The 19,642-nt window shown below is 45.7% G+C and overlaps 1 protein-coding gene across 3 annotated transcripts in view; it reads right to left on the bottom strand.

The window, feature by feature from the left end:
* The window catches only part of INTS7 (integrator complex subunit 7), a 30,509-nt gene that overhangs the window by 8,604 nt on the left and 2,263 nt on the right, over nucleotides 1-19,642 (bottom strand). For all 3 annotated transcript variants that reach the window (XM_076067694.1, XM_032955912.2, XM_032955913.2), the window contains exons 4-20: nucleotides 18,471-18,617; nucleotides 17,805-17,942; nucleotides 16,807-16,853; nucleotides 15,797-15,996; nucleotides 14,480-14,602; nucleotides 14,270-14,384; nucleotides 12,926-13,063; nucleotides 11,770-11,867; nucleotides 10,212-10,451; nucleotides 9,653-9,790; nucleotides 6,736-6,942; nucleotides 5,027-5,221; nucleotides 4,388-4,491; nucleotides 3,503-3,571; nucleotides 2,731-2,863; nucleotides 1,181-1,279; nucleotides 157-342 (exon numbers count right to left, since the gene is read on the bottom strand). In XM_076067694.1, the coding sequence (XP_075923809.1) occupies nucleotides 157-342; nucleotides 1,181-1,279; nucleotides 2,731-2,863; nucleotides 3,503-3,571; nucleotides 4,388-4,491; nucleotides 5,027-5,221; nucleotides 6,736-6,942; nucleotides 9,653-9,790; nucleotides 10,212-10,451; nucleotides 11,770-11,867; nucleotides 12,926-13,063; nucleotides 14,270-14,384; nucleotides 14,480-14,602; nucleotides 15,797-15,996; nucleotides 16,807-16,853; nucleotides 17,805-17,942; nucleotides 18,471-18,617 (2,377 nt within the window). The remainder of the gene's footprint in view (nucleotides 1-156; nucleotides 343-1,180; nucleotides 1,280-2,730; nucleotides 2,864-3,502; nucleotides 3,572-4,387; nucleotides 4,492-5,026; nucleotides 5,222-6,735; nucleotides 6,943-9,652; nucleotides 9,791-10,211; nucleotides 10,452-11,769; nucleotides 11,868-12,925; nucleotides 13,064-14,269; nucleotides 14,385-14,479; nucleotides 14,603-15,796; nucleotides 15,997-16,806; nucleotides 16,854-17,804; nucleotides 17,943-18,470; nucleotides 18,618-19,642) is intronic.

Genomic DNA, 19,642 nt, shown 5'->3' with positions numbered 1-19,642 from the left:
TGCTGACGCGAGGATAACCGGAGTTCGCGTGGTGACGGGCTTATACTCCTTGACGAGATTGGCAAAGTATTGCGGTTCTCATTTGTGGCAAGCGCTTTGTGTGTGTAATGAATGTTTCCCAGCAGCGTTTTCACTGAAGCGTGAGCATGCCCTTGCCTTCACGTCGTGCTGCGGGCGGCCCTGCGGGGTGCACGTGACGGACAGGCGCACGGCGTGCACGTGCCGGAAAAGGCCGGGCCGGCTGCCGTGCTGAATAACACCCTCCACCTTGAGTGCCAGCTGCTGCGTGTTGTGCAGTGCGAGGGGCTCGCTGGCCGTGCGTGGCGTCGGCGAAAGATTTAGCTGGAAAGGAGTCAACAGATGGGAGGGAGGGGGGGGGGGGGGCGGAAAAGGAGCGGCGTTTGTGAATTCACGCTTCGGACCTTGCAGAAACCTCGTTGCGCGTGTTTTTTTTGTGGTTACCAAGAGGGCATTAATAATTGCAGTTTTATTTTGCTAAACTACATTTTTATACCAGTTATAGCCCACTGAGCTATATAGCTCTTTTTTAGAAACGACCTGGCCACAAATGAAGGCGTAACAAAGTGGAATATCACGTGTAAATTTTATCACAGCCAAATACTCTTAAAAGCATGTTTCCAAATGAGGAAGGGAAAACCCGGACCCAGAGAAAAATTCACGTGACCACGGGGGGAACATGCAAACTCCAAATTATACAGGCGTCAGGGTCAGGATTGAACCCATTACCACCTGTATACCAGGCGAGGGAGATAACATCTCGACACTGAGCATGCAGACAGCACTGCCTTGATCCCCCCCTATTGCCTGACCTTTCCTTTCCCTTCTATTGCACAGCATGCAGCAGTAAATAGTAAGTTAACAATTAAACATGATTTTCATATCGTACTGCACAAATTAACTACGGCCTCCACCACCACCCTCACAATCCTTGTACGGATTCAGAATTATAGTCATGTAATTATAAACAGCTTGCACGAATAATTAGGTAATTAATTTAGCAGAATATATGCTGGGTAGTCAATAAGCCTTGAAACGCCTCATTGTGTTATAATTTACCAACTGTGAACTGAGTCACCTAAGTCACTAATTGCCAATTATTAATTTCAACACGAATGTCAGTGGGTGGTAATGGATGTGTCCATATGGCTATTTGCTGTACCTTAATGCTGGTGGATTGCAACCTCTGGAAGAAAAGCCGAGGGAAGGACAGGGGCACCTTCAGGATGGAGGTGGCTGCACGTGACAGACACGCGGTGTGCTGCGAAAAACACAAAGCAACAATCACACAGACCCTGAGTGGCATAACACACCCTGGCATTCATAGCTGCAGCCTGTATAGACACATAATGGCGGGTTCAGGATAATGAATATCACACAAAACTACGGATTTTCTCCCCCTCGCTTTTGGGTGTGCACATTGTTTGGTTATGTATAGAGACATAGAATGAACCCGGCAGAGCTGGTTTCAATACCCGTGGATCCTATGACTGTGGGACACTGCTCTGAGAAAACTTGCATTTGTGCAGTTGTACGACAATCACTGCCAGCGGTTGTCACTGGCGACGGAAGCCACGCTTTTCTTCTGCCGAAAAATATAATTTGGCCAATTGGGACAAAATTATTACTGTTTGGCCTCGTGGGTAACCGGTATAGACTCGGCAAGTTCTATAACTGACAAAGAAGAGCTCAAATGGCTACCAATGGTTGTATGCTTTCCGAGACGCAATATCTACAAACTGTGTTTTTAATCAGAATCATACAATGTATTTATCTCGGTGGAATCCGATGAGCTACAAAGCTGTTTTTCACAGCAGTCCAGTAGGGGCAGGGAAGAACGTTACAACAATACAAAAACACGACACGAGTTCAAGTACAAGAAAGGTAAACAAGTCACCCAAACACATACAAATAAAACGAAACCATCCCCATCCGAGCAGGCAAAGCCCACTCGCCAGGGAGGTCTGTCACGCCATACCATTGCCATACTTGGTCACAGTTAAATGCATCGCCAGTGACGATTGTAGGCAACAACTGCTCTTAAATTATCCCGAGTGTGTCATAGCTGAAAAGCTGCATTTCTCAACTCCAGTCCTCATGGCCTCCACCGTGGTCCACCTTGTGATTTCCCATCTTTATTTTTTGCGTACAGTATGCAAATGAGGCCACTGCACATTGCATATACCTGATGGTTGGTAAGTACGGAAAGCTGCAACAGGGGGAATCTCCAGGTCTGGAGTTTAGAAACACTGGTCTGAAGCCAAGTCAAGCCAATTATTATTTTCGCTCTTTCTGGCACGAATCTGCCACTATATGCGCCATCATCAAATTAACACACAAACATTAAGATATAACATTCTACACAGTGAGATTAAAAAATATAAATACTATCTATATACTACCTCTGATTAGCACGGTTAGCTACGTACGGTGTAAAAGAAGTTCAACATACATATACATACAAGTCATGAGGGTTGTTTGGCCAAACTTCATCACGCTAGTCAGTGAGATTTGGCGAAACTGTGGAGGGGCGGGGGGATGGGTGGCGGGTCGGGATTCGGCAAGGATGTCGCTCACCACTGATGTTAGTTGCGATCGGGAATTAAACCGAGGTCGATGTGTCTGCAGCCCAGCGTGCTAACCACTGGCGCCACCACTCCACCCATTACAATGGGCAGTGCATGTTGTCACGGTTGGTGTGATGGTGCACACCTGGTAGGAGACCGGCGGATGCTTCCTGTGCAGGCTTTCCACATCCTGTAGGACCTGATCGAAGGCCGCGTGTAGTGCCCGTTCGCTTTCGTTCTCCGCCTTGTGCATCCCGCTCTGCCCGTAGCCACCGAAGCTGTGGGTCCACGTGTCCCAAACGGCAAGGGGGGGGGGGGGGGGGGAACTCTGAACTCGCCCGCCATACAAAACCCCGCGATAACTTTTTGAATCGGCCCACTCTGTTGGCCAGAATTTAAGCCTCAATGCGGTAAAGGTGTTCATATTCTTTGGTTCTTTCGGTAAAGTCACGTAGATAGAAAAATAAAACATAAAGTGAATAAAAATAACAGAAATGTAATGAAAAACTAAAAAAACACTAATGTAGACTGTAGCCTGGTTCTTAATCGAAGTGAGTGTACTGGCAGTCTATAATGTAGACTGTAGCCTGGTTATTAAGCTGGTGAGCGTATTGGCAGCCTATGATATAGACTGTAGCAATGGATATTAAAGTGAGTGAGCGTATTGGCAGCCTATGATGTAGACTGTAGCAAAGGTTATTAACCTGAGTGAGCATACTGGCAGTCTAGAATGTAGACTGTAGCCTGGTTATTAACCCGAGTGAGCGTACTGGCAGTCTATGATGTAGACTGTAGCAAAGGTTATTAACCCGAGTGAGCGTACTGGCAGTCTATAATGTAGACTTATTCTTGTCACTGGTGTCCCTTTGTACACATTAACTGACAATTCAGGTATATTATTGTGAAGAAAAGCTCACCTTCCCAGCTCCTGATTTATAATCAATGCATCGATCACGTAAGCAATTAGAAGACAGCTCTGCTGATGTCTGAATGAATCGTCAAGGACAACAGCGGACTTCATAAACTGATAAGAGATTACATTTTGCATCAATTATCATTTGACACTGCGGAGAACACAAATCTTAGGGCACGGTAATTCATGTGCAAAGAATTTCAAGAGCATGACAGTAATTAATTAACCTCACCAGAAGAAATTAAGTGAAACATAAATCAATTTACGTAGTAAAATACTTAAATGTCTGACAGTAGTGTAATATTGAGCACACTCAACTCGCAATCCAGGTCGCCAGTTCGATCTCCTAGCGCGGCAGTTGAAACAATGGTGCACATTTTTTAAGTCTCCTCCACCTCTCTCCACTCAGCAGTGCAAGTGGGTGCAGCAGATAGTCGATCAGTAGTTGGCAGGCAACATATGGTGGGGTAGAGTGCGAGTACTCCTACCTCTTCCAAGAAGTTTTTGGTCAGCATGCAGTAAGCCACATCATACAGGCACCACGGTGGCGAGATGTTAACTACCTCGCCCAGTATACAGGAGGCCGTCGGTTGGAACCCGACCCTGACACCTGTATATGTGGAGTTTGCATGTTCTCCCCGTGGTCTTCTGGTTTTCCCCTCTACATTTAAAAACATGCATTTAGATGTTTGGCTGGTATAAATTTACAAATAGGATACTTCGCTGATCTATCATTTGTGGCCAGGTCGCTTCTGAAAAAGAGCTATAAAGCTTAGTGGGCAATAACTGGTCAAATAAATAAATAAAAAAACCTCTGGAGGGGCTCTCCGGCAGTTCAACGTATGGTGCCGCGCACAGCCGGGCATCGTGCAGGGCTGGAGGAGGATACAGCTCGATGTTGCGCAGCGTTACGGGGTCGGCGTCGAACGATGACTGGTAGAGATCGCTGTAGCGCGTTGCCAGGCCCCGGAACTCCTCCATGCACTGCTTCATCTACTCATTGTGAAGAAACAATGTGCTGCATGTGACAAGTCAAATGCCAAAAGGGCAATGAATGGACTTTCCAAAGCGTAAACACACTTTGATTTATAATTTGCTCTTATTTATTTGAGGGCTATCATGATGATAACGTCTTTTGTTCAGACTTGCCTAAAGCAAGTCTTAACACCTATTTTTTTTAAGAGGGTCATGCAATGAAATTATTAGCCAATTATGTTGAAGAGTGTTTGGCAAACATGTGGAGTACTCGCACACGCATACTGAGTGTATGGCACACCGGGAAAAGCGATGGATAAGAGGGTAAAACGACTCCAGGCTCCGCACAAGAGATTCAATCCACTGCTGTACTGCCATCTCCTGGCTACTTCATATATATGCAACAGGACACGTAACGACAGTCGGAAAACACGACCAAAACAACTTTCATTGAGGAAAGAACAAAGTAAGAAGAAGACTTTGCTCTGTAGACGGAGCCACTGCAGGGCCAGGCAGCAGCACTTTTGTCTGTGCATACGGAGCGTGGACCCACCTGGCCCGAGATGCGGCCACAGGAGGCGAGGTCACGCCCGGCGCTGAGGGCCAGTGCGGTGGCGATGGCGGGCGGGGGGTTCGTCTTTAGGCTGTTGCACGTGCAAAAGAGCTGCGAGAAGGCCTGCATGCTGCTCGCGCGCAGCTTGGCGTACTCGCACTGGAACACCAGCGGGTTCTGCGGCGTGCTCGCCGCCTGGCGGGTTGGGAGCGCGAGGGGTTAATTCAGGACGTGACCTCGACTGACCCCAAAAAGGAGTTGCATTTAAAAAATCTTTAACTCATTCCCATTCCGAGACATCGACAAGTTGCAGGTTGATTGTCCCGTTCACCGCTGAATCTCGGAACGTGCAAGCGGTTAGCGTTAAGTTTATTTAGAGAGGCATCGCGCCGTTCTCTTTAAAGATGTTGCACTCACCGCGGGGAACCGCAGCGACACGACCGCATTATGAGCGCTGGCGCCAAACTGTGCCACACACTCTCCCGCACGGCCTTGTAGAAGCCTCGGTACCGATAGTCATTTCATTCCAGTTTTTATACCAGTTCCAGTACACGTACACCGTTGGTAATGGGAAAGGGTTAACGGTCACCATGAGCGAGAGCTGGCACCTTGGCTCGTCACGGTCACAAGCGGGAAGCGTCGTGTGTTTTTCACGACGTGTCTGTCGGTGACGCGCGGCGCACAAATTACAAGTGATTGCAAGAGTGCAGAGGTGCAGTGGCAAGAGTCAATTGATGCATGAATCGCAATTATGAATCAGCTTAAAAGGCTGGGGTTGATTATGGCAAGTCGCGGCTCATTTGAAAACTTTGCAACGTAATTGGAAACACACACACGCGCATCTGTCCTCATTCATTTGATGAGTAATTCCTTTTTACAATGCCAATACCCTACAAATAAGTCACACACCGAAAAAGACGCATTATGGAATTATTACATTGGCCAGCAGATGGAGTAACATCACCCAGCCTAAAAACTGGTCCAGCAGTATCACCCATTGATGATTATACCTTTTGTGTCTTGAATAATTGTAAAGCCTTTTTAAAAGCAGTACCAGATGAAGGCCTCCATATGCCACATGGTTCATGGAAGTTGTTTGATCACACTGGTCAGTTTGGGTTGGTGAATTTTACTCATCATATTATTTAAAATTCTATGCAATGTTGTCATTGACCATTTATCACGGTTACTGTATTGCAATCGGCAGGTCTCTCTTAAAAATTAGGTTAATCACAATGGGCTCTCAACCCGGTTACAAATTAAGCGCAATAATTAATAAATAAAATTGTAACTATTTGGAAACATGAAAAGTGATCACGAAAAAACACACTTGATAAATTGAAGAAACGTGTACACATACAGGCCTTTTTGTCAAACAACTGCAAGACGAGGTCCTCCCCATGGCCCTGAAACTACTTCACAATGCCGATCAGTGTGTGTTTGTGAAGGAGGAGTGCATAACTGTAAAAGCATGTAAGTAATGCATTTTGCTAAACTGCCAGCTACTGCTGACCACATCGCCCCCACAGCCCTCTGCGAACCGTACAGGAAAGGTGGTCGCCTGTCCAAGCACTATCCAAGGTTCAACCCTCCTTAGCTGCCGACATCTGAAGAGATTGGGTGCATTCCAGGTAATGTGGTCAGAAGCTTCAGAAGCATGTGACATTTTAAACATCTCAAAAAACCAACGGGCATGAGGTGGCACGCACGGTGAGCGACGCCAGTCCGCGCTGGTAGCTGACGAGCGCCCGCGATAGGCAGCCCAGTGCCGTCCCTGGGTCATCGTCCCGCACGGCGGCCAGGCACTGCTCGCCACGCGACAGCTGCTCCAGGCCACCCAGCCAGAAGTAAAAGTGCTCCGAGGCCACCTCCGCCAGCAGGCCGTGGTACAGCTCTGCTGCCACATCGTGGTTGCCCTGCGGGTCCGCAAATGTCACTCGGTCAAAGGGCTCCACCGCAGAGCAGAGTGTAACTTTCTGACTCACCCCTGCTGGACATCTATGAAAGGGAGCTTGATAGCTCATCGGATTCCTCCAGTACAAATATTCAGATTCTGAGAATATTTGTCGTAGCAGATGTGGTTGTCGCAACATCATTTTTTTTGCACCTCTGATTAGTGTATTGGCTAAGTATGGTGCGAAAATAGTTCAACATACAGTGAGGGAAAAAAGTATTTGATCCCCTGCTGATTTTGTACGTTTGCCCACTGACAAATAAATGATAAGTTTATAATTTTAATGGTAGGTTTATTGGAACAGTGAGAGACAGAATAACAACAAAAAAATCAAGTAAAACGCATGTCAAAAATTTTATAATTTGATTTGCATTTTAATGAAGGAAATACGTATTTGACCCCCTCTCAATCAGAAAGATTTCTGGCTCCCAGGTGTCTTTTATACAGGTAACGAGCTGAGATTAGGAACACACTCTTAAAGGGAGTGCTCCTAATCTCAGCTTGTTACCTATATAAAAGACACCAGTCCACAGAGGCAATCAATCAGATTCCAAACTCTCCACCATGGCAAAGACCAAAGAGCTCTCCAAGGATGTCAGGGACAAGATTGTAAACCTACACAAAGCTGGAATGGGCTACAAGACCATTGCCAAGCAGCTTGGTGAGAAGGTGACAACAGTTGGTGCGATTATTCACAAATGGAAAAAAACACAAAAGAACTGTCAATCTCCCTCGGCCTGGGGCTCCATGCAAGATCTCACCTCGTGGAGTTGCAATGATCATGAGAACGGTGAGGAATCAGCCCAGAACTACACGGGAGGATCTTGTCAATGATCTCAAGGCAGCTGGGACCATAGTCACCAAGAAAACAATTGGTAACACACTACGCCGTGAAGGACTGAAATCCTGCAGCGCCCGCAAGGTCCCCCTGCTCAAGAAAGCACATAGACATGCCCGTCTGAAGTTTGCCAATGAACATCTGAATGATTCAGAGGACAACTGGGTGAAAGTGTTGTGGTCAGATGAGACCAAAATGGAGCTTTTTGGCATCAACTCAACTCGCCGTGTTTGGAGGAGGAATGCTGCCTATGACCCCAAGAACACCATCCCCACCGTCAAACATGGAGGTGGAAACATTATGCTTTGGGGGTGTTTTTCTGCTAAGGGGACAGGACAACTTCACCGCATCAAAGGGACGATGGACGGGGCCATGTACCGTCAAATCTTTGGTGAAAACCTCCTTCCCTCAGCTAGGCCATTGAAAATGGGTCGTGGATGGGTATTCCAGCATGACAATGACCCAAAACACACGGCCAAGGCAACAAAGAAGTGGCTCAAGAAGAAGCACATTAAGGTCCTGGAGTGGCCTAGCCAGTCTCCAGACCTTAATCCCGTAGAAAATCTGTGGAGGGAGCTGAAGGTTCGAGTTGCCAAACGTCAGCCTCGAAACCTTAATGACATAGAGAAGATCTGCAAAGAGGAGCGGGACAAAATCCCTCCTGAGATGTGTGCAAACCTGGCGGTCAACTACAAGAAACGTCTGACCTCTGTGATTGCCAACAAGGGTTTTGCCACCAAGTACTAAGTCATGTTTTGCAGAGGGGTCAAATACTTATTTCCCTCATTAAAATGCAAATAAATTTCTAACATTTTTGACATGCGTTTTTCTGGATTTTTTTGTTGTTATTCTCTCACTGTTCAAATAAACCTACCATTAAAATTATAGACTGATCATTTCTTTGTCAGTGGGCAAATGTACACAATCAGCAGGGGATCAAATACTTTTTTCCCTCATTGTACATACTTACATTTTCAATGATATGTTATCCCCCGTCCAGCCACTTTACAGAGGCCACTGTGACCACAAACTTCCGGCAGCAGGCACCCACCGCTGCCGGAATATGACATATGTAGTTTCCCAAAATGATGATTTTTGTGATATGTTTCCCACAGTTTTACAATTGTGTTTTGCACTTAAACTGCATTGTTCTTCTATTTTACTGTACTTTAAATACGAATTAAGATTTACTGAAACGTAATTAAACCGGAGGTCAAGCCAATATAACTGTTATAATTATTTAGATCACTGCAACTTAAAAATATATAAGGCTGAAATGCACATTCTGCCAGTTACACATAGTTAGTAAATTAATTAATTACTTATGTCCTATATCTGCCACGTATTTTTTCAAATCACAAATTTTAATATTTCTTTGATGCTTGTCTGAGTTATTTCATGCATATTTTGTCAGAAAATCTATCTTCATAACACTACTTAGCTCAACATATGATACAATTATCGTGGACATTGTATCACACGCTGAACCGTAGTATCGGCAAACCACAGCAACCTGAGCAGTGGGATCGTGTCCTTTTATCGCAAGCCTGGCACAAGGTGAGATGGTGGCAAGATGTTAGCTACCTCGCCTGGTATGTAGAAGGTCGTGGGTTCGATCCTGACCCTCATGCCTGTGTATATCTTGAGTCTGCATGTTCTCCCCGTGGTCGCATGGATTTTTCTCCGGGTCCCCCAGGATTTCCTCCACGTTTAGAATCAACATACGTTCAGAGTATTTGGCTACTTTAAATTTCCACATGAGCTACTTCGCTGAGCTATAATTTTCGTTTTAATATTTAAGTAGTTGGGGGGGGGTTGACTGCAGGACACGCACCATGCGGGAGGCTTGCCGGGCGATGCGGTACACTGTCCAGCCACTCGCGCCCGCCCCCAGCTGTTCTCGGATAGCCGCTTTCACCTCGCTCGATGAAACCTTCTGATTGGCAACAAATATGACCGTGGCCACGGAAACCTGGGGGAAAAAAAAAGACGTGGACACAATGACGTGGTTATGAAAAGCACCACGGGCCCACTGTGGTCACTACCACCACGTGGCTCTCACGCTATCAGTACTTAGTCAATCCACTGCTGGATGAAGGCCGTGTCAGTCATGGGGGTTGCTTGACCAAACATCATCACAGCTGTCAGTGCGGTTTGGTGAAGTGGGGGTGTTGGAGGATGACCACAGTTCGTGTGACGGTTTATGCTCCTTGACGAGATCAACAAGGCATTGCGGTTCTCATTTGTTGCAAGCACTTTGTGTGTGTGTAATGAACGTATCCCAGCAGCGTTTCGCTGAGGCGCGAGCACGCGCTCGCCTTGACGGCGTGCTGCGGGCGGGCCTGCGGGGGAGCCAAAAGCTACCGCAGCGAGGATGAGGTCACACCACGTACCAGAAGCTGCTGCTGAGCGGGGCTGGGCGTGCGGCCCACGGCTTCGAGCAGCTCCACGAGGTCACCCAGCATCGCTTGCCCCAGCACGGGGCTCTGCATGGCGGCCGCCGCCAGGCCCTGGCAGATGAGGGCGCGCGCCGCATCCTGCGCCGGCTGCAGCTGCCACAGAAGCGCCTGCACGAGCGTGGAGCTCAGCCGCGGCACCGCTCCGCACACGCGCACCACGCACTTGAGCACCGACTACGAAAGAGGTGGGCGGGGGGGGTTGGGGTGGGGTAGGGGGACAAAGGTAGCAGTGAGCGAGGCACATGCATATCAATATGGATGCTTTCATCACAACCAACATGGGTTTGCTGGATCAAGGTGCAGCCCTGCGATTACTTCCCGCACCTCCGATTAGCACGGTTGGCTGTGCACAGTGCGAAAGAAGTTCCAACAAACAAATAAATGTGCTCACGTCCGCTGCTGCTGGAAGTGTCTGCACTCTTGGGGAGTTATAGAGAACCCCCTCTCAGCCTATTCTTTTGCGCTGGAGAAATGTCTTTACCTCACCACACGTGGGTGATGATGGATCAGTAGATTTATAAGCCTGCTATGTATTTTAAATCCCTTGGTCTACGCGACTGTTTCAATAAATCTGTCCACGTTTGTGCTGCCTTAATGCTCCGCTGCTGCCAAGTTGTTGTATTCTGCGCTTCTTCCCCTGATCTCTCTCTCTGTTCCCACTCCTCCTTGAGCCATTCGTTGATGCTGCCTGCCCAGCCGATGCCCGATTCTGCTGCGTCCTCCTGAGCTGGCTTATAATCCCTCCAGCACTCTCTGTGGCTGCCTATCACCACTCATCCTTTTCTTCACGTCAACCCGCTAAGTTCAAATCCCAGTCGGGATTTGACTTGGTCTATAACAATCCTTCCAGGGTTGGTACAATGAATATCACTTTGTGGGAAGCCGACATTGATTGTACCATGGAGAGCCTGGATTCCACAACCGGAATGTGAAATTTCCACAACTGGCCTCAGGGCTGACAGAAAATGACATTAGTTGCACATATGAGAATGCACACAATATTAGATAACTGTGAAGCTCTATTTCCCTACAGTGTGGAGTGGTGGTATTATATGCATGAAGTCTATGAATACAGATGGTGCTACAATGTGGATAAGTAAAGAGTTTACTGTAAAAATGAGCATATTAAACACAATATCGGAGTATTTTTTAAGTCCTTTTGAAATGCTTTCAACTTAATGAATTGCACAAACGGTTACATGAAAAGCACATGCTGGGGCACGGCAGAGATGGATTTAGAAACTTCCCAAAGCAGGGAGCATGGTCCCGAAATTTCAGTATATTTTTTATTGGGCCCTGTATTTTATAACAAGAAAGCTTTAAATGATGTTTCTCTGTTAAATATCAATAACATACGAAAATTCGGGGTCTCTGGAAAGAGGGGGGTAGGGAGGGGCGGTGACCATGGATCCGCAACTCGAGAGTGGTGTAGCGAGCATTGGAAAGAAGTAAAGGGTCAAGTAGAGCATCAGGTACAGGGTGAAAGAGGAACCTTTAGTGCAGCCTGGCAGTCAGGGCTCTCCTCCGCACTGGCCGACACAAGAAGAGACTCCAGCGCGGACGATACTTCCAGCTGCAGAGAATCCCCATCTGGCAACAAATGCAACGTGCACCTCAGATTAGCACGGTTGGCTATGCACGATGCGAAAGAAGTTAAACGCACATACATGCATCGCTGCATGGGCAGAAGAGTGAGTAAAACTACTATAAGACAACTGGTATTGTAAAATCATGTTACTGGACCATTAATGATATATAAGGACTTCAAACAGATTAATTATTAACCATCACTATCTTTATAGCATGTCACGTAGGGATGTAATGATTCAATCTCCTCCAATATTTACTGAACTATCACGATATAGGGTGATGATTTTGTTAATGAACCAATATATTTTATTTTGTGGAGACTTTAATATTTACATGTGATGGTAGTGAGAAAGGATTGAGACTTTGACCGATCAATCCAGAAATCATCTCATCGGATCTCAGAAACTGAGCCAGGGTTGAGCCTGCATAGTACTTGGATGGGCAACCACCATGCATAAAGCAGGTGTTGTAGGCTGTTGTGGGGAGGGAGGTATATTTTCTAAATCAATTGTTGTACTCTACTATGCTCCACCATAAATGATATCCGCCTTCACCAACCCAACAATGACCAGCATGGTGAAATACGTTCCAATAACCCCCAACACACCCCCGTAGCCTGCAGAGTGGAGGCCATCATCTGGCAGTGCAATTAAGATAGGGATTATACATGTATATGAGCCTACATAATCTATTGTGTTATAAGCACAGAAATGTATATTCTCCGACGGACAATATTTATTTCTTTAAAACTGCTTTTTGTGTTTCGTTTGTTGTTTTTCCCCCACACCTCCGATTAGCAGTTGGCTACGTACGGTGGTAAAAAAGTTCAACAAACGTAAAGTAAACAATTCACACAATTCACGCATTGCCAACGTACGGATAATTTTCACCAACGCGTCATTGCACACCTCGCATCAAGCAATGCCTTATTGACTGTGTTTTGTCGTGCATAAGGATGCTATGCACTTACACATTTATGCTGAACTTCATTCGCACCGCACTTAGCCAACCGTGCTGAAGCGGAGGTGCTCACCTTAAAGTACATTTCGTCTCCGTACCTGGGGAGTCTTGTGCGGCGACAAGCAAGCTGGTGAGCGTGGTGGCCGCCAGGGCTGCCATGGCGAGGCTGTCGTGGAAGCAGCATTCCTGGCACAGCCGAAGGAGGGTGCTAAGGGGGCCGGACGCCAACAGAACCGCTGCTCTCGTGTCAGATCGAGTGGCACGAAGAGCAGAGTGCGCAGGAGGGAAAAGGAGAGAAGAAAAAAAAGCAAAGCAAAACGTACAACTCTTCAACAACCAGGGCACACACACTCAAACGCGCGCGGACATGACTCTCGTTGAGATTCTGAAAGTTGAAACCGGTTCATGGTGTGTGCTTGTCGTGTGTTCGTCTGTTTAAACGAATGTTGAAAGAAAACATTGGCCAATTGCCTTGAAACACAATGTTCTTCTTTGCTCTGACCTCCTGCCTAATTTCTATCAAAGACAGTCTCTGACTGTCATCTCCTTTTGGAGCCACAGTTTCTTCAACCGACAGGCTCCGTGTAGACTTTCTTCATATTCGCCACTTTCAAATTATGTAATGTGCTTTTCAATTTCGCAGCATCTTCAATCAAGAAAAAAAACTGACTGAAATAATACGTTTTACTCATTTCTACAAGGCTATACTATTTTTGGGGTAAATCTTTTTTTTTCTTTATAAGCACTACTATTTTTGTAGTTACTATAATCCCTTATAAAGCTGCATAGCATGATTGAACTAAAGCCTCATTAGGTTTTGCTCCCTACCACTCAAGTCACTTTGACCTTGTATTTTTTTTTCAAGTGACTCATAGGGATACGTTATATTCTCAACTCTCAATTTAAAAAAATCACAGGAACCAAAATTTGAGATTTCTAAAACCCAATAAGATTCGCATTGTGAATAAATTTCGTGATATTTTTTTACTAAGGTCAAAGGTCGTATACAGCTTATTGTTTATACGAGGGGTCGGCAACCCCTGGTGTAGAGCTATATATATTTTTTTATTCGGTAAAAAACTCTATATTTTAAGAGCCGCAATGCATGTCAATATGAGATGGTTGTGAAAAAAAATGTCACGAAGCAGTCCTTAAAGAGCTGCATGCAGCTCTGGACCCACAGGTTGCTGACCCTTGCTCTAAACTATAAATTCATGGTACTTTCTGCTCAGAATGAGCAATTGCTCAACTCTGCGTGCTCACAATTATTCAAGTACATGCAGTGACTTAACGACCAATTATTGTAATTTTTTCACATATAAATTTTCTTGGCATTGAAACAGACCCTCATCTGTTTATGGTTTTCCCAAGACGTGACCGTGGTAAATATGGAAAGGGTGTTCGTCGGCTTGCAATGTTTAGCGATGAAAACTCAAGCGCACCTTTTGAAGTGAACCAGTTTGTAACGGCAATGGAATCGGCGAGTGTGGACAGCACCGAAAGCATGCCGATCTTCAGGCTGTCGTACGGAGTTTGCAGGGCGCACTCGCATATGACCTGGGCAGCAGACAGCGCAGGCTCGTGTGAGTTCGCAGCGCAGATCCAAACACATTCCTGCTGCGTTCTCACACAAAGCAGTAATGTCACGTTACCTGGATCTCCTGCATGCTCCACATGTGAGGCACCTTCTTTGCCAAAAGCTTGAGATCCTTAATGGCGAGTCTCTTGATCACTTTCCGTGGATCTTGCTGAAGATACTGCAGCAATAACTCTATCTACACGCACAGGGGAAATTTTTTTATTTTTAAATGTTTTTCTCGTTTCACTAATTATATTCCTATTGTGCTAAAATAATTCTGCCATCAAATGGAACTCTCGCAACCAGTTCACCCCTCTGTGGCAGACGACCCCAAAGGATAACTTCACAGAACTACGTCAGAAGTCATGTTAATAGGCCTCTTATCCACTGAGTAGTATACAATCCCACAAAATCTGCATAGAGGTTACTTTGCAAGGCAATCAAAACGTATCAATTCTCACAGATGTAATATGCCAAATTAAGGTAAACAATATTTTAATGTTGTTTGTGTAATTATTTATTGGTGACTAACACCATCAGACTCATTACACATTAATTAATGCTGGCCCAAACTCTGATGCCGCCGGCTCAGTTTGCTTTGACAAGGCATTAGTCCCCTGAGCCGTCTGGCATCCTTTTAAGTGCCTGAAACATGCAGATGCAAGCACTTAGTGCATTAAGAGGTTGTTTTATGTGCTGTGCCTATGCAAGCATATGTCATGAAGTGCCTTACAGTAGATTTCTACTTAAAGCACTCTACAAATATTCTGTGGGTTACTGATCACTAGACAGAACAAGTGGTGGGAGCAGTGGTGCAGTGATAGGTAAACTTTGCAGAGTTTGGTTCCCAGCCATGGCTAACTTAATTCAGGGGAGTGAAATCAAACCTGGGTCCTCATTTTACTGGACATCTGTGGAAAAAGAGCTTCAGAACTTATCGGATTCCTCCAGTATAAATACATATTCTGATTGTGATTCACAAAGCTGCAGTGATCAGTGTGGTGAAGTGTGGTAAAATAAACCGACGTGACCGACGCGGTATGGCCAGGCCTTTTTCCAGCAGTGGATTAATAATTGTCACCGATGTTGGTCGTGAGTGGAAATCGAACTCGGGTCGCCGGGTTCAAAGCGCAGCGCGCTAACCGCTGTACTACCGCTCATGTGGTTGATGATGCGCGCACAACAACAAAACCCGCCATTCGCCACTAAGTGGTGGTGACGTCACTACAGCGCCTGTGCCAGACTGGGTGCACTTTGAGGCCAAGTGAAGTGTTGAAGGCTCGCTGACAGGTCATGGGGACAGACCCAGGTGCCATGGGTTGACTGAGATAACTGGTAGATGCAGCAGCTGTGCCCCTTGTGGTGCCAGCGTAGGCGCAAACACACACACCTGTTTGGGGATGTCGATGAGGGCGGAGGAGGAGAGGCGTGTGGAGGTGTGCAGCGTTACGGCGAGCACCGCCGTGGCCGGGTAAGCAGCTGCCAGGTGTTGGAGCAGCTGCCTCGCTCCGCTCGCCATTCCCGCGTCGTGGTGCATGTGCTCAAACACGGGGATCAGTTTCATCTTCAGCTCCATGGGCGTCGCCAGTCCTGTGCATAGCAGGCTCAGTTCTGTTTTTGGTATCATTACTTTTTTTCTCCAAGTGTCATCGTTACAATTGCAGCTATGGGCGTCGTGACACGAGATGAAGTATCTATTCCGAATGCTTGCCAAGCAGTGCGGCACACGGTTTCATGAATCAGTTAATCAAAGTGTATAATAGGATGGCTCGCAAAAGCTAATTTTACAGAACTTCTTTTGAGATCTGTTTGAGTAACTTTCTTTTTATCCACCCACTAGCGATGCACTTTCCACATGCCCTGCTGCAGAGAAATATTTGCCACGTGACACTTCAAACAATGTTTTTAGCTATCAGAGCTCATATTTTACCAAATGAAGTGTATTATTGTATTTAATGTCATTTTTTTACGTGGAGTCACTGGCAAATGGGCTGAGACCATCAACTCACTATGCTTGAGATCGCAGTCTAATAATGGGTGGCTCTAACCCAGGACCTTAGTGCCAACTCAGTGCTCTGATGTCTGAGCCACCCTTCCACGTCTCATCAACGACGAACAGCACAGCACGATTAAGTGTAAATGCAAACCCACTTAAAGTCCATGAACACACGTTTTGATATTCTAATGTTAATGATTAAACATTTTACTCACGTCATTCTAATAAATAACATTAGTGAATTATAGCACTCTCTATGAAATGTCATGATTACGTTCACGCATTGATTACTTTTTGGTCCTTCTGGCATATGATGCACCTATAGTGGTATACCCATATTAAAAACAATAAATCATTACATCCCTTTAATTTTTTTCCAATTTAGTGCAATGTACCACACTTACCTTGAATCATTTCACCAATTTTGTTGCAAATCCCTGCAGCAAAGTCTCTAAAATAAGAAATCATTAAATTATAAAATTGAAGATATTACATATAATGAACCAAGACAAGATAACATGGCAGGTGTCGGGTGTTTTATTGTATTCATTATGACCCAGTCTCTTTTACAAAATGTATTTCTGGCCTCAATGGGCTCTTTCCTGGAAAAAAGGTTATATTATTGCAATCTCACACATTGTAAAGTGCACGTTTAAGTGCTCTTAAAAATGTCAGTCCTTTGTCAAATCACTGCTGGATGAAGGTCCCCCCCGCCCCACCAATGCCATTTCAGTTACTGGGGTTGCTTGGTCAGTGCCGGATGGAGAAACAGGGGCACAAGACTGGTTCAAATATCACCTACCACTGACATCACCGAATGTTAAGCGGTCTTATCTGCTTATAATTAATTGATTACATTACCTGGTCATGATAGTTTTAGATGTTTACACAGGAAAGCTTGAAGGACAAATTTCAGGAGGGTCCCTTCATTGGAATATTTGACCAATTCCTTTCCAAGGAGTGCTGTGCAGTAGGAATCCGGACTACTCAGAGAAAACCCATGTGTGCAAAGGGATAACATTTATACGTCTGCATTATGGATTGACTGACTAGTTTTCTGTACTACAATCTGCTAGTGATAAAGTTGTATCTTAATTTTTGAATGACAGTTGCTGAGCACAAGCCCAAATGGACAAAACGCCAAGTAGACATCAACAAACAGCAGAAATCAAGGTGTAAGAGATTACTTTATATTTATTTTTACTGAGCAAGTTAGTAAGAAAGTTGGAAAGAGACAATGACAGGAAATTCCAAAGTTGAGCAGTGCGAGAAAAAGAAGCAGAAAAAGATGTCTGGTAGTTTGAAAATCGCCTTGGTCCAGCAAACCTTGGCCGCCAAACATACTGAATGGCGACTGGCGCGCGTCACAGCGTCAGGTTCGGTTGGTTGACAATGCGCGTACCGGGACTGTGCCGAGAAGTGAGTGGCGGCAAACACGGCGGACTCCACCTCCACGTTGTCATTGGAATCCAGGCTCTCGCGGATGCTGTGGTGTGCGTTCTTGCGTTCAGGGATTATGCACGCAATGCTGCCCAGCATCCTACGCTCGGCACACACACGGTCAACCAGTCACAGTAAGGCATGAAAATGAATAGAAAAAAATATTTCACAATCATCATCATTGTGATCAGCCTTGACTTATTCACTATTAGATGAAAGCCTTCCTAAGTCATTGCAAGCTCAGAGTTCTGCAATGCAAATGTCCATTTAGTTTCTGCAAACAAGTGATCTCATCATTCCATCTTTCTTGTTAGTCTCAACCCATGGTCATGAAACCTTTTAGCGACGGGTCCTGCCTAAGCGCTCTTATTTTTCTGAACAATCAATGTCTACATAACTTGCATTTGTTCTCTGATCCACAAATGTTCCTGTTTCCATACTAAATACAGCAAATGTGTAAAAAAATAAGACAAGAATGACTGATCTCTATTTGTTATAAACAGTATTCCTCTTTCTCACTGCTCTCTCTGATATGAGCTCTATTTTTTCGACTTATAATCATATTGAGGTTTTCATGTCAGGAGAAGGAATGGAGCAAGGGTGACAGCAGCTCATAGCATTCGCTCACCGAAGAGTGATGGCACGGGCCACGGGGTCGTTGCTATGAATGACGGAGAAAATCCGTTTGACAAACTCGTCCACGTTGAGAATTTTATCGAGGTGCTTCTCGCTCTGTTGTGTCACCTTCAGCACACATAGCCGCAGGAAGTTGTTTCTGGGAAAGAGACGCCCCTTGTTAGTGTGTGCGTCACACCACATAAGAGCCTTTTCTCATCAAGGAGAATAAACCATCACGCAAACTTCGGTCAACCTCGCAGCGGCTTTTGGCGAACCATCGAATAAAGACGGTCACCACATCGTGTGCTTTCAGATGCGCTTCTGCAGCCATTTGGAACGCCCTTACCACCGATATTAGGAAGCCACTGGAATGTCTTAACAAATCCTGTTTTTCTTTAGTTTGTAAACCTTCCCCCACGCCTCAAATTATCAAGGTTGGCTACGTACATACATAAAAAATGTTTAATCATAGAAAATTATCTTCCCTCACCAAATACTCATTGCCGGTGATACTTGACAATTAAATGATTGACCTCAATAAAATGCAATTAATTATCGCGATTCAGGTTTACAATTCCATTTAACAATCGATTATTTTTCTTACACTACTGCGAATGGTAGCCCTTTCAGTGGGCGCAGAGGTGGTGAGGGCTGCTGGTGGAGGGGGGATGTGAGGACGAGTCACCCCAGCTCCGGGTGAAGTGCGTGATGGGCCAGGGTGAGGGGTATAGGGAACAGGTGACCGAGGGGACACGGGCAGTGTAGCCAAGAAGCTTCTGGAGCGTTCGAGAAGGGGGGCGCGGCCGAGGGTGGAGCCAGGTCGCGCCGAGAGGGATAAAAGGGGAGCCCCGATCGCATATCGGGGCTGTCCGTGGGTGAAGTGGAACCGAGGTGCTACGTCTACGTCTTCGTCTCCATCTTCGACATCATGGGTCAGATAGCACGTGGCCGCTCTGACCCGATTGTAGTTATCCCGTATAAGAAAGAGATAGGTGTATTATAGTCCCATGAGTAACAAGAGTGAAAGACAGGCGTATTAGTCCGTGTGTAACGGTGTTGTGTAAAGTGTAGAATAAACGTTGTTGCCTCCTAACAGTGTCTTTGAAATGATTCACTACACATGTATTGGGAGCATAAGAAAAAAATATTAATCAATAAATCGATACATCATTCCACCCCTAC

The sequence above is a fragment of the Petromyzon marinus genome, chromosome 17 (assembly GCF_048934315.1).
Source record: "Petromyzon marinus isolate PM22_M1 ecotype Great Lakes invasive population chromosome 17, UKy_Petmar_22M1.pri1.0, whole genome shotgun sequence".
Taxonomy (NCBI): Eukaryota; Metazoa; Chordata; class Hyperoartia; order Petromyzontiformes; family Petromyzontidae; genus Petromyzon; species Petromyzon marinus.
This window is presented reverse-complemented; position numbering and strand designations above follow the sequence as displayed.